The following is a 14,959-nucleotide window of genomic DNA, read 5'->3' as shown; positions in this document are numbered from 1 at the left end:
TCAGAATCTGTGACACTGACTCGGAACAGGGCTTTAACATCCATGTGGAGGCCTAATTGACAAATACTTTCTAATAAGTGTATGTGAAGTAGCATATTATTGCGTCCATAGGCCACTCAGATGAAATTACAAATTCGTCTGCAAATAAAAAATAATACATTTTCCCAAACTTAAAACCCTTTTTTTTTTAAATCTCACTGGTTTAAAGACTTTTGTCAAGGGGCAAAAACACGCTTTACCGGAAGGTCACCAGGCTCTTCTCAAACTATGACACTGCGACTGTACGACTTTTTGTTGAGGCCTTTTTTTGTTATTTGTGATATTTCCATGCACTAGTCCTCCTTGAAGTGTGAAGCAGGGTCCTGGTGGCTCCTCCTGAACAGGGGCCCGTGATCTGCCCAACACATCCCTCTGCAGATATGTGGCATGGAGGTGCAGAACTCCAGGCACGCGCTCGAGCGCTCTGACCTTCATTACAATGGAGGGTTGGGAGAGCTCGTGATATAGGCCTTGTCAAACTTGGAGCGGCCATGTTCTTAATTTAAACCCTTCCATGCTCGGACCACAGTTACATGGTAATTGCCACATTCCTCCGCCTCCTATAAATACCGGTAGGAAGGGGTGTTCTGCCAGTTCTGGGTCTCGAAGGCTTGTCTTGGCGCCATGAGGAGCACGTCGTTCTCTCAGCAGACCCTGACGGTCAGCGGCTCGAGCAGGATGAGGGTCCAGAGCCCCTCTCCCTCTCGCGTCGGCTTCCTCTCAGCTTCCTCCGAGGCCCAGAGGGCGTCGAGCCCCTGCCGGGGTCGAACGGGGCACCAGGGCCTGCGGCCGGTGGTGGGACCGGACGTCCACCTCCACCGCCCCAACGAGAAGGAGGAGCTGCAGGTGCTGAACACCCGCTTCGCCGGCTACATCGAGAAGGTACGCTCCCTGGAGCAGAAGAACCGCGCCCTGCGCGCCGAGCTGGAGGCCCTGGGCAGCCGCTTCAAGGCCAAGGGCGCCGGCGTGGCCGACGAGTACGAGCGGGAATTCAGGGAGCTGAAGGAGCTGATCGAGAGGCTGACGCAGGAGAAGGGGGCGGCCGACATCGAGCGAGGGAACCTGGCGGAAGAGATAGACATCTGGAGGGCGAAATGTGAAGAGGAGCTGACGTTGAAAGGTGAGCGACCAATCACAGGGCTAGTTACATATCCACCCGTTGCATTATCAACTGGAACATACTTTATATTTGAATACTGGTAAAAGAGTCACCAAGGTACGTATTACAATCTCCACAAAGAATGTACTATATTTCGCTCACCTAACTGGCCAGAACAGCATCACCATATAAATAGATTTTTCATTGAAAAGTTAATAATTAAGACCATTGGCATAAAGCTGCCAAGGTTTCAGATTGCTATGTGTGACATTTTCATAATGTTAGAGTATTTATGAGTGACATTTTAACAACTATGAGTGACACTTTCTTGTGAGCAAAATTAAGCAATGAAGACGAGGCAAACATATAACTATAAAAAATTGCACTCATTTGAGCAACGAGCAGCCCTGCCAAGTATCACGCCTTGGGTGTGACACTAACGCATTTTTGTACGGCGGTCCGCATCACCGCACAAAAATGCAAGGTCACGCATTTGTGGCGCATCCTTGACATCACCACCCTTACAGAGGAAGAGATAAACGGGACCGAAATCGTAATCCCGGCCAACTCCGAATGAGCTGAGCACGCAGCGTAGACCACGTGCTGTTCTGGCATTGTGTATGTAATAGTCTAAGTGTGAAATGTCGGTTTGTGAATGGCTCATTGCTGCGCTGCCTGCAGCAATGAGCATTCATTATTAGCACCTACTGCGGGGCACGGCATTCACGTGACCACAACAGTGTATCCTTAACTTTCTTTGCATAGGTGGCAACACGAGTGGCACTGGCAGTTTGAATTAAACTTCGTTCTTTTTGCCTCCTCGCTCATGCGCGCAAACACCGGCTTTGACTAGACGCCGGTTAGATGGGTCGGTCGCACAGTCGTGGCTGGCAGAAAGAGGCAGGATCTAAGATAATGAAAAGGTCAGGGGTTAGGTAGCTGAGCAGATGAGCACGCCACCGCCGCTCGCACCACCGCAGGCTTGCCTCGATCTCTCAAAGGGTCACCCAGCCAGCCCTACAAGCAGTGGCGGCTGCTGTGCCTGCTGCCACCCTGTAGCAGAGATTGCTGCTGCTTGCCACTTTCGGTCCGCTATGCGAAGTGGTATAATCCTGATTCTCGCGTACTAGGGGTCAACCGACCCTACCTCGCCAACGGCGGGGCCGGACTGCTGCCTGCAGCTGTGAGTGTGTGTACCAGCCCAGGGGGAAGGTGCCTGTCGCCGCTGCGCCGTCTCCGCTCGTCGCCTGCCTTTCTTTTAAGTAACGTGCAAGTTTAAACATGATCTCTTAACCTCTGAACAAGTAAAACTATTGATGCTCTTATATACAATTATAATCCCGTGCTCATTTGATTGAGTTTTTTAGAGGTTCAGCAGTCATGAAAGTGCTTAGTTAAAGCTTTTTATTTTCGGTTTGTCAGAGCAGAATTAAAGCAGAACACCTGCTCAAAATTTTGGTACTGGAAAGTCTGGACCTCGGATACATTCTATTCAGTAAATACCCCAACGAACAATGTCGATGTGCGTTTTCAAATGAGGAGACCCAATCTTGAAAATAGTCCTCATCCACCTCCTTATCTCCCCCCACCCCCCACTATACCAGTCATGTTATTCTCTGTATTCCAGGTGAGCAAGTGGCAGGCACACTGCACCGGTTTTCGCAACAGATAATCTGCCCCTGCTAAAATAACTGACTTTGCTGAAAATTACAGAAACGTCCTTTTGTTTGTAGTGGCACAGCGCGCACTGTCACAGAGTGGTGCAGATCTGAGTCCTCGTTTTGGTTAATAGTACGATCAGCTTATAAGGGCACTAGATGCTTCAGTTTCTGGTGCTTTCCAGCAGTTTTAACATCTTTTTGCCCAAATGGGTGTAATTGCTGATATTTATATGTTTTCCTAGTCTTCCTTGCTTGATTTTGCTTCCGAAAAAGTGTCACTCACAGTCGTTGGAATGTCACTCATAATTACACTGAAATTATGAAAATGTCACACTTGGCAATCTCAAACCTTGGCAGCTATGAACGAGAAAGTCTAGGAAGATCTTAAAACTGCAGCAAAGCACCTGAAATGGAACAGCACTAACCAATTAAAAGCAGTAACTCACAGCTAATCCTCTAAAATAGTTTTGCGAATATACATGGTTCATGTTCTATAGCAGAAACTGTCACAAGGCAAAACTCTGATCTCGCTCCAGCACTCCATTATTCACCAAGGTTACCTTGACCTTTTTTCTTGATGCATGAAAACTCCTGGACACACGTAGAATTCAGCCCCACTACCAACTCATTTTAACCCCAGGTTATTTTTCAGGGCCTTTGCAGAGTCTTAAAACACGATTCACTGGGAGAGGTTGACCGTACTGGCCTATCCCTTTCCATTTTAACCACATTCATAACTTACCTAGGGTGTCTTCATCGGCCCGGGAGGAGCAATGGGTGAAGAATTATACCAAATATGATGGTCATGTAGCCAGGTAGATATTCATTTGTTAAAACGTAATCATGAAGATACTTCTTTAATGCCGACAAATGATACTACTATAAACGTATACGCAGAGAACACCTTATGGTCCACCAAGAGGAAAGACAAGCAAATTACGATACGCAAAGGTGAGCGCTCAAGGGAATCTGTGTCAGTACGATGACTGGCTGGTAGCAAGCATGTAATAAGTGCAGAGTGAATCACACAGGTATGAGCAAAGTGAGCAAGGAGCCCGTTGATATGGGATAAAAATCTAGAGGAATAAAAGAACAAATACAATTCCAACAGCACTTCCAATACCCAGATTTAATTATGGCTGGGGACCCATTTTCAGCATGAAGCAGATCAAACAACTTAGTTGTAATTGATTATCTGTAAGCAATCTTAGAGAAGGCATAGTGATATTTCATAGTTACACATAGATACAGACATCAATTATTGTGAGCAGTTCTACACATATTGTTAGCTAATAACACTAGCTCATACGGTATAAGCCAGCATTGAATGACAAAACTACAAGCAATCCCCCACAAAGGGATATGAGAAAGCTCAAACAGTATATAATATTAAAACAATAAGTTAGTATGTGCACAAATTGACATCCAACTGTACACAAAGCACCCAAAGCTGTCGGATTACTCCAAATAGCGAAGGTGCAACAAATAAGCCGCTCCCAAACAGATTAAACATTCAGCTAAAGTGCGGAATACCAAACAAGTGAGCTAAAATCACATTAAGTGATCCTGGAGATGTTACTCACTGACTCGTCCCCCACCCGGCCGCACTTTGCGCCCGCGATCATCACCACGATGTTGATGCCTCTAATGCGTGGCGGCTGAGTGAGAAATTAATCAGTCACTCGATCTGGCCTAACGCCGGGATTTTTATTGCGCAGTCAACAGCACACGGCACAGAGGACTCGATTCTCAGATTGAGTCTTTGTGGCGCCGCTTCTGAATCTGACTTTACCCCGAAGTTCCTCCGCTATGGTCACATCCAGATTATTAATCCCAGGCCCCCCACAGCCAGTAGCAACCACTGCTGAGAGCAGGCCCCACTCCCTGGTCACGTGGTGCTTGTATGAAAGCCGCGCAGCGCCGCGGGCCTCAGGAAATATGCAGCCAGGCAGGATAGGCTGCCGGGAAGATTTTTAACATTGTAGCAGCACTCTCAGCCACTCCAGAGCTGAGAGCAGGCATTGTTAACTATTAACTTACTGAACCCAGCCGCTGGCAGCACGTCTTTGTGGAGCAGCATGCACAGCCCCAGCAGAACACGCTGGCACCCTGGTATCCAGAGTTTTAGAGTGGCATTAAATGCTTGACAATGCATTTCAGTGCGGTGATGCGCAACACCACAATGAAATGCGTGAGCGTCACACCTGATGCGTGATACTTGGCAGGCCTGCATTGGGGTCTGACAATCCTTGTTTTTATTAGACCGACTTTGTTTCTGAAGAGAATGACTTATTTTCCATTACCAAAACCTCCTTCACTGTAGGCCTATCCAGTGTTAATGATCTAAGGTTTATAAACTACATGTATGTGCCGCCATTATACTTTGGGGGAACAAAGCAAACACAAGGAGATGATGGACAGAGCCCTCTTTAGCTCACGTCACCTTCATTAACATTACAAATGATACTATTGGTGTACAAAGTTTGCAACTATCAAGTGGTCACCAATTCGAATTGTGTCTACATACATGAATCTTCTGCCGTCATGCCTTAACTTAAGCTTATATTTTGACTGCGTATTTCATGAAAAAGTCCCATTCTATATATAGTCAATAGTCCTATACAAGGACCAGTATTGATTCAATAATCAAGTACATTTGCTAGCTCATGGATATAGATAAGAGTTTACCTCCTCTGTAGTCCATCCATTCTCTGGTCAGTATAGCACTGCATATTGAGTACAGTGAATAGAGAGTATACAGTGCTATGAGTCCTGCTCTGCCACACTTTCTCTGGCAGAACCCCTGGCAGCCGAGGGTATCACTGCTACGACTGGATGTTCCTGTACGCACACCTGAAACTTGCTGCTGGTATTCTTCTTGTGCAGGTGGACTAGACAACAGTGCAAGAAGGTGCCCTTTGAGTTTGTTGTGCCAGAGGTAGTCTGCCAGCTGTAGATGGCAGGAGAAGTAGGACAAGTTGTACAGTTTCTCCCAACTGCTTCCTCTGCCACACCCAGAATGATCTGCTCCTTCAGCAGCACTGTCATTGGGTCACTCAGTTAACTTTAATCCTTGCAGTTGTCTTTAGACTTAAACAATGCAGTGTTAAGGTTCTTAAAGGAGTCCTCCGTTTCACTGTAATAAACCATCAACATTTACTTAATCACCACGGCAGCCATCTTATTCTCCAGGCCTTTCCATCTGCAGGCCAACATTTGAGCCTATGGAAAAAAAATTCATTGATGGTCACTATGGTGAACAGGGAGGCCTATGGCATGAGAAGCATCATCGATTTCCATGAACCTTTGTTAGTATGACTGCTCTCACCATGGATGGAATGATCTGTGAAATGTCAGATAAGAGTAGAAAAAGAAAGGCCTAATAGTACGTCATAACAAGTGGGATGGCCAATCAGGGAGCATTACACCACTCTTTAGTAACACCTGGTTAAAAATCCATTTATTCAATCACAACTCTCGTCCTGTTGATTGCATGTTAGTGGCTAAACCTTTGGGTCAAGCAACATGTATGTGCCATGCTAAAGTCCCAACAGAGACATACTAGATGTTCTTCAAATCATAAGAAGATTACATACAAAAAGCAAATGATTGATTTTCACAGTCGACATGTGATAATGCTGTAGATATTAATGACGGTGAAACATCTTGGGTTGCCAAATTGTGGCATATTGACAGGACACCATGTTCCCAGTCTTGAGCTTACATTTAACACTTCTTTATAGTTTGGAAGCTGCATTTATTCGTTACTTCAGTTGCACCTGATTTTTTTTTTGTTTAAATATCCTTTATTGAAGTCACAGGAGGAATAAAAACATGAATGCTACAACATACATAGTACTACATCTCAGAGTACTTCAGTTGCACCTGATAACGTTCATTTGTAAAATTAAAGTCCTGGCTTGGAAAATATAGAAACATTTGGAGCATCTAAGTTTAAATTAGGTGTGAAAAATAGGCCCAGTGTGAATATAAAATGTAAATCTTGGCGCACAAAAACAGAATCAGTGTAAATATATGTTGGTAAAGTGCACTTTTAAATGTAGAAAATCCATCGTTATGGTAAAATTCTTTCATCCTCAGCTTCTGGGTTACGTGTGGAATTCTGTGTCTCTTTTTTGGGAGGCAGCCTTCAGAATGCATAGATTTGTACTATTTACACTTTGGAGTACTCCACAACAACTGCTACTGTTCAAGATCTTGTTGAATACTCCACAGTGTAATGTGTTGTAAATATGTATAGCCGGACCCTTCTGGCCCCTGATGTACTTTGTAGGAGAATGACGTAATTATTTGGGTGTGGTTAATAAAGTTCATGACGCAATGTGTACAGTTAGTTAACAGTTGCACTATGAAGAATAAAGACGTGAACTACAGAGCTCCGTGTGTGGTGTGGTCATTTGCATGTTAGCGGGCTGGTGAGGTCATTACAACTGGCGACGAATTAGATGATCTGCAACCCAAAGTAACAAGAGTGCTCTCCCTGAGAGTTTGTTGAGGTCCAGCAAACTGGTAGTTCATGCCACGTGCGACTCAGTCGAGGTAAAGCAGTCGACAGTTGACGTAAGTGGAGTCAAAGATTCACTCCAGTCAGTGGAATGCTTTCGAAGATAAAGACCCTACTGAAACTTCAGTCGCTGTTGGCCTGACATCGTGGAAAGATAAAGGCAGATCTGCAGACTATCTGCATGGTTGTACAGCATCGTAGTCAGCAGACAGCCACGATGGAGCGGGCAGTCTAGTATCTATCCCAATTCCTTACACACTTTTTGTTCAAAGAGAATGACAAATATGTATCGCATTGGAACATAAACAATAAGAGTGGATAAAAATGAAGTAAGGAGACTGTTTGACATTTTTAAGTATTTTGTACGGAACATTCAAAATATATTGCTGAAGACCATAGAAACAAGACCCCAGACGCAATTAACATGTATCAAAGCCATACAGGAAAATGTTTAAGTACCAGTATAATGTAAGCAATATCCTGATTCATTAAAAAAACAAAGAAATCACATCTCTAGAATCTAACATGTTAAAAGCCAGGGGTGCCTTTAAGCAGGTTAAAAACAAGTCCTTGTTCCGTGCTGCGAAGAGTGCAGGGATCAGCATTTTGAAGCATGGTGTTAATTGGAACTGCCAGCACGGGCTATGCCTTAGCTCCCATATGCCTAACAGTTGTGGTGGAAGCCTGGGCGGTGACCGCCTTATAGGTTTGCTTCAGACTCCAGTAAGTAGAGGAGAGAGGGCAGGGCTTCTCCTTCATACATGCAAACAGGAGACATGGTGTTGTCTTCTTTGGCTGCTCCTGGCCATTGTTTCATTAGGAGTGCTATGTAAGCAAATACTTTATTAGATAGGTTTACATCTTTGGCAAACAATTATGTCATTTAGTCCCATTTCTGTAAAAGGTTCATTGAAAAAGGAAAGAACTCCACTCACTGAACAACACCATCACACCATGGGAAGATGTGGGCTCGCTTGACATTGCTGTATTATTCACAATCGATTCCAGTATTCTCCAACTATTTATTTATAGGGTGGCACTGGGCTAGATCGGGCTTGCTTGATTTAATTAGGGGCAGGAAATTACTTCCCTACGGTTGGAGAGTTCACCATCCACCGTCCATCTATGCATAGAAAATATTTTGAGTGAAAAGATTATTCTATTGCCTGGATGCAGCATTTTCAGTCATTTAATATTCATGAAATGAAACATGTCTAACATTTCCTTATGTTCAATTTACTGGATTCAATTTACCCGCATTGCCCCGTTTGAGTGTGTCGATAACCTGCTGCAGCCATGATTCCTTGCTCATGCTAACCTAGTCTAACTGATGTGTCCATTTGTGAGCTTTAGATGCACTGTATCCTTGCAGCCGAGTTTGGAAACTAGTTTCCTCATTGGAAACTAATAACCTTTTTGTTCCCCGTGAAGGTCATCTACTAATTCTCCAGAGCTCAGCTAGGCCCTTTCTTGTACACCCAGTGGGTACTTAGTCATGTGATCAACATGTTGGGGCTCATGGGGTTGCCATTCTTGGTAATCTGTGTAATTCACAGACTAAACACTGTCAGATTAGACTAAAAAGGTGAGTTGTCTTTGACATTTATCACATACATGGTCGTTGTATCTAGAGTGGCATATTGTCTGTCAGAGTTGGTCTGCTTGCTTCCCCTTTTCTATTCGTCACTCATTTTTTGCACACGTTTTTCAGTTTCCCTTCTATGTGCATATTTTTCTCTATCTTATTTGCCTCCAATAGTTCGTTAAAAACAATATTTTATTGCAGTTTTTCAACATTTAACCATGAAGGTGCGAGAAGAGAATCCCTGGGCAGGGTATTCTGAAATTAAACAGTAGCGTAGAATATAAGGCAACTCGCCGATATACTGCGCAAAACATAGGATATACATCTTGTACAGTGATATAATTTTCTCAGATCCCGCAATGACATGTATGCAAACATATAACCTCAAGATAAAACAGTAATAAGTGGAAGATGGGGGGGCAGGTAAGGTGTGGGGGGAGGCATAGGTGTGGCGATTAGCCTCAATGACTCGGCAGCAATAGGAATGGATATGATTTCCATTTTACGGTGTAGTCAAGGTGGAGGGGTGATGGGATCGCTATGCAACTTTTCCGTGTAATCATTGGGGAAGAAGGGGTAGGAAGAATGTCATGGGGTGTGTACGGATGATGATGTACCACGGGATGGATGCACCTGTGTGGGAGTATCTTTTGAATATGCCTAGGGCTCGGGCCTCCCTAGTAGTTATGTGAGCAAGTTCAGTGACCTCTCGCATCGTGGAGTGAACTCCGCTCCAGCAAGTGGCAAGGGCAGGGCAGGACCACAGCATGCCGCAGAGGTCCGCATCCTCAGTCCGACAGTGGGGGCCTCCAATGGTTCTTAATGCTCATCCTTGCTATTTCCTTTCAGTCGTATTGCTTTCCCCATTCACCTTCATTCTGTTAGGGTTTCAATCTTTTTTTGTCTTAAGTATAGCGCAAAGCATATATAAAAGGCAGCGACTTCCCTTTCAATATTAGGAAGACCAACCATCAAGAGCCCTAAATTTTATTATTACCAAAGCAAAAGTCAACCAATTATCTATCTGTGAGTAGGGGTAGTATTGGATTAGTAAATTTGTCACACTAGTGGGAGCTGCTATCCAGTGGTTTCAATGCATTTCCCCTTTATCTTTAAGGTTTAACAGCAGGGAGGAGGGTGCATTAGATCCAATGATACTGAATACTCTCAGTGGCTTTAAAATAATGAATCGCCTATGGGCGAGCATTAAAATGTAAGGGTTACTGTGCTATTTGCCATGCATATCATTTATACACACCTCTTAACTTGGAAACGCATTCTCTGGGTGCATCTTTCTGTGTAAATTGTAACCAAGGACCCTCTGTCTACCATGAAAACTGTCTGAGGCCTGAACTCCCATGTCAGCCAGTGTTCTCATCAACTCTCAAGAACACTGTTCCTCCCCATGGTCTCAAGCGGCAAGCCATAAAACAGAATACTTTTACTTTTTACTGCGTGTCTCCTTCTTGATTGACTCCTGTCAGAGGATACTCCCTTGTTGCCTTTAAGTAGACAAACTGACCAATACTGTCTCCACACCATCAATATTTGCTTTGTGATTCAAAGGGCACAATCTCCATGGACTTTAAAAAAAAATGTAAAACCTCTTAATTTCTGGGTTCCCCAGCTGCATCAGCAAAGCTTTAATTTTTATTTAACAGCTCTTGCCTAAAACCTCAATCATAACTCAGGATTCTCAAGCTGTATCATATTTAACATTTTTGAAACTGTCAATCTAGCTTTTTTGTTTTACAACAGCATATATTGTGCAGTCATGAACTTGTTTTATTAACACCATGACCATTTTGCTAGCTCCAAGTCTGCTTCTTTCTATTGAGTTTCCAAAGTGGCTATTTTGATTTAAATCATTGACTTTCTTGATTCAAACACTACCATATTTGCTTCTATAACTGTCTAGTAATAGTACTTGATTGTTTTTTTTTATTTCAAATACTTTATTACATTTTTCACAATAGACACAAAAAGAAATGACCTCAAATTACAAGTTTGGAATAATAAACAAACTGGATAATCGTGCCAAAGTTACAAGCTATCATCGCTTACATCATGCAATATACCAAAATTAGTATTCCAAACCAAATTTAAAGCAGAGGTGACAAGAAAAAAAGGAAAAAACCCTTAAAAAAAGAGAAGAAGGAAAGAAAAAGAAAGAAAGAATAGAAGAAAACTAGATAGTAAACAGCAAGAGAGAACCTATATTGAGGGGCTAATAACATTAATAGACAACTGTTGGAAACCTCACTGTAAACACCAAAAATAATGAAGAACAGAATATCAAATTTTACAGGCATAAAATTGTAAATAATACAAACGGTGCATGAATGGTCATGGAGGTTTGTGTGTATTGAAGTAAATGTCCAAGGAATTCCAAAATGATCTAAACAAGGTTTTCTATGGAGAGCTCTGTAGCACAATATTGTCTGCACCCCTAAGGTGAATAACCCAGCTCATCCATCCTTTATATGAAGTCTTGTGTGTGTCTTTCCAATTATTAAGTACCATCTTCACTGCTGACATAAGTAAAATACCCAACAGGGCTTTGTCCATATCATTACATGAATCAACCTTTAAAAACCACTAGTTAGTGCAGAGAACTCTCTTTTTAACTAACATTTGAATACTTTGGAAAGAAAACACAAACCTCGTCCCAAAAGGACAACACAGCCTTACAGTGTAAACTAAGATGAGGTAAACCACCAGTCTCCTCTTTACAATTCCAGCACAATGAATCATCACGAATATGAAGAGAGTGTAGTAGAGCTGGTGTCCAAAATGCCTTGTATGAAAGCCAATATTTAGTTTGAGATAATACTGGGGAACTTTTATTGCTTGTTATCAAAGTCCACACTTGTGGCCATAAATAATCGGGTAACGGGACAGTAGAGTGCGAATCTCAAAACGTAACAAGATTATCGTGGGTTTGGAAGTGTTAGGGCAGAGAAGTTTGGAAATATGTGATACTTGGTGACCTAGCTTATTAATTTGTGCCACAAACATTGGTAAGGATGGGAGCACATTATGAAATTTGGCTTTAGTTATTTTCAAGAAATTATAAAATTCGATGTTGTCTAATTTATAACTGTTTTGAAGATCTGCAAACGTCACAGGATACAAAGAGTGTTCCAGCTGATAAGGGAAGATGATACCCTGATTAATTCAATCATCAACGTTTAAGCTTTTCCCTTTGTATTGTACTCTACGGTTAAGCCATAAAGATTCCATCTTAGGACCCCTAATACTTATGTCTAATTTCATATCTATCTGCAGAAGTACCAATTTTGTGTTTTTGAAAATAGATTTAGGTCTGTTTGGATAGAGCTGGTTAGAGGTGAGTTAAGCCAGATGATTGAGATTATCAAGAATGGATTTTTCTACATCTAACCACACCGGATTATAGAGGGCAGGGTGGTGAAATCCAATAGGAACCTTGTTTTGCCAGAAAAGCTTGATTGATATAATTTAAAATCCGCTAAATTTACTCCACCCAAGGATTTGTTGAGTCTCCATTTTTTTTAAACCGATTCGAGCCTTTTTGCCACGCCATAAAAACATTGTAAGTAGGATGTCTAGTTTATGGTGAAAGTACTCCTTCAATAGAAGTGGGAGCATATTTATAAGACAATTAACCAAAGGTGTGATCATAATTTTAATGGTTTCTACCCTTCCCCACCATGTTATGAATTTTGGTGACCAAGAATCCAAAGGTTTTGTGATCTTTTCCAAAGTTACTTTCTCGTTGTGATACAGGGTATCCGTAATATTGCAACCAAATTCGATCCCTAAATATTTTATATATCCCGACTGCCATGCCAGTCCCGAATTACCTAAAACGTCTTTGGTGCAATGCACATTCCAGGGTTTCACTTCCGATTTGTCTCTATTAAGTGTGTAGCCTGAGTGTATGGGGTATTCTGTGATCGTAGCCATCAAAGCAGTAAATAAAGGACCCGGATTTTCAGTCATAATTAGGATATCATCCGCATAGGCAGCTAATTTAACCTGAATATCTTTAAAGCTTACCCCTTTTATATCCGAATTCATCTTAATATCCTGAATTAATAGTTTCATCGCCAACAAAAACAAAGATGGTGAGAAGGGGCAACCCTGTCTAGTGACTTGTTGGAGAGTAAAAGACTCCGATAGAGATCCATTAATCGTAATACGAGCCGATGGCGCTAAATAAAGGGACAATACCATTTTTATAAATGTTTCTCCCAAATTAAACGTATCCATACATTGTTTTAAAAAGTCCCAAGAGACTCTATCAAAGGCCTTTTCTGCATCCAATGTAATAGCAATAGCCGGATCTGGTTTAAACACAGCATTTTCTAAAACATAACAAAGCAATCGAGTGTTATTGTTAGACATGTGACTTTTAAGGAAAGCTACTTGAGAGTTACTTATTAAATGTGGCAGAACATTATTAAGCCTTGTAGCTTAGATTTTTGAATAGATTTTACAATCAACATTGATGACGGATATTGGTCTATAGTTCTTTGGGAGTTAAGGATCCTTCCCTTCTTTAGATAGGACTACAATGTTGGCTTCTGTCATGGAGTCTGTCATACGCCCTTCACTAGCTATATTATTAAAAACTCTCCGCATGGTTGGTTGTAGGTCGCTTCTCCACCGCTGTAGCGCCTCCTCAGCCTGCCACTGACCTCTGCGACCTCGACCCTCCTGCCTGCCGCCTGCTGCTGCCTCATCCACCCGCCTTGCCAGTGTGCCTGTGCCTGCTCCCCGCCTTCTCTTTCTGTACCCCCCGTGTGCCTGTAGCCCCAGTAACCCCTCACCCCGCTCCGCTGCTCCCCTGTTTTTCCTGCCGGTGACCCCCTTGCGGCCCCGCCCCCGTGCCCATTGGCTCGCCTGCCCTCCCGCCTCCCAGCTGACACCAGCTAAAGGGGGCCGCTGCACGACAGAGACAGCGACCCTTGACCCTCCGGGTAGGTCGCTTCTCCACCGCTGCAGCGCCTCCTCAGCCTGCCACCGTCCTCTGCCTGCCTGCGACCTCGACCCTTCTGCCTGCCGCCTGCTGCTGCCTTATCCACCCGCCTTGCCAGAGTGCCTGTGCCTGCTCCCCGCCTTCTCTTTCTGTACCTCCCCCGTGTGCCTGTAGCCCCTGTAACCCCTCACCCCGCTCCGCTGCTCCCCCGTTTTTCCCGCCGCTGACCCCCCTGCGGCCCCGCTCCCCCATGCCCATTGGCTCGCCTGCCCTCCCACCTCCCAGCTGACCCCTCCTCCCCCTCCCTCTTATGGAGACCCCACAGCGCACGCGCGCAGCGAGCGCAGATGGTGTGCCAAAGGCAAGCCCGTCCGCGCCTGGACCGCGCCACGCGCAAGGACCCCTGTCCCTCGAAGATGCCAGCCCACCCGACGGACCTACGACGCCGCCACCATCCACGCACTCAACGCCGGCCGGAACCCCGCCTGCTACCAAACTATCCCGAAACGCACCCACGGACCCTTCACCTGCCAAACCTGCAAATTCACCTGCCTCCGAACCTGCACCACACCCGCCAAGCCAGACACCAGCAACAATCATCTCAAGTGCATCCTGCTCAACACCCGCTCTGTCCACAGACACGCCGTCGAACTCTGGAACCTCCTCGACACAACATCTCCAGATGTCGCCTTCCTCACAGAAACCTGGACGAACGCCTCCTCAGCCCCCCGACATCGCCATAGCCATCCCGGATGGCTACAAGATCACCCGGAGGGACCGCATCAACCAAACCGCAGAAACACCATCCGCATCACAACCAACTCCGACGACACCCTTACCGCCGCCGAGCACCTTCACTTCCAGATACACACCGACCCCAAGACCACCCTCAGGGGTAATCTCATCTACAGACCCCCGGGACCACGCACCCAATTCAGCAAAGCCATCGCAGACTTCATCAGCCAGCACGCCCTAACCTCCTCAGACTACATCCTCCTAGGGGACCTCAAGTTCCACCTGGAGAACAACAATGACAGCAACACCGCAGCCCTACTGGACAACCTCGCCAACCTCGGACTCAAGCAAC

General features: G+C 44.4%; 1 protein-coding gene across 1 annotated transcript in view; it reads left to right on the top strand.

Moving 5' to 3' along the window:
* Positions 1-626: 626 nt before the first annotated feature.
* LOC144821471 (vimentin-like) overlaps positions 627-14,959 on the top strand; it is a 93,886-nt gene continuing 79,553 nt past the window's right edge. The window contains exon 1 of the mRNA XM_078678550.1: positions 627-1,159. Within this exon, the coding sequence (XP_078534676.1) occupies positions 664-1,159 (496 nt within the window). The 5' untranslated portion in view covers positions 627-663. The remainder of the gene's footprint in view (positions 1,160-14,959) is intronic.

Source organism: Lissotriton helveticus, chromosome 2_2, assembly GCF_964261635.1.
Source record: "Lissotriton helveticus chromosome 2_2, aLisHel1.1, whole genome shotgun sequence".
NCBI lineage: Eukaryota > Metazoa > Chordata > Amphibia > Caudata > Salamandridae > Lissotriton > Lissotriton helveticus.
The sequence above is the reverse complement of the archived record's forward strand: the minus strand, read 5'-3'. Positions and strand labels throughout refer to the sequence as shown.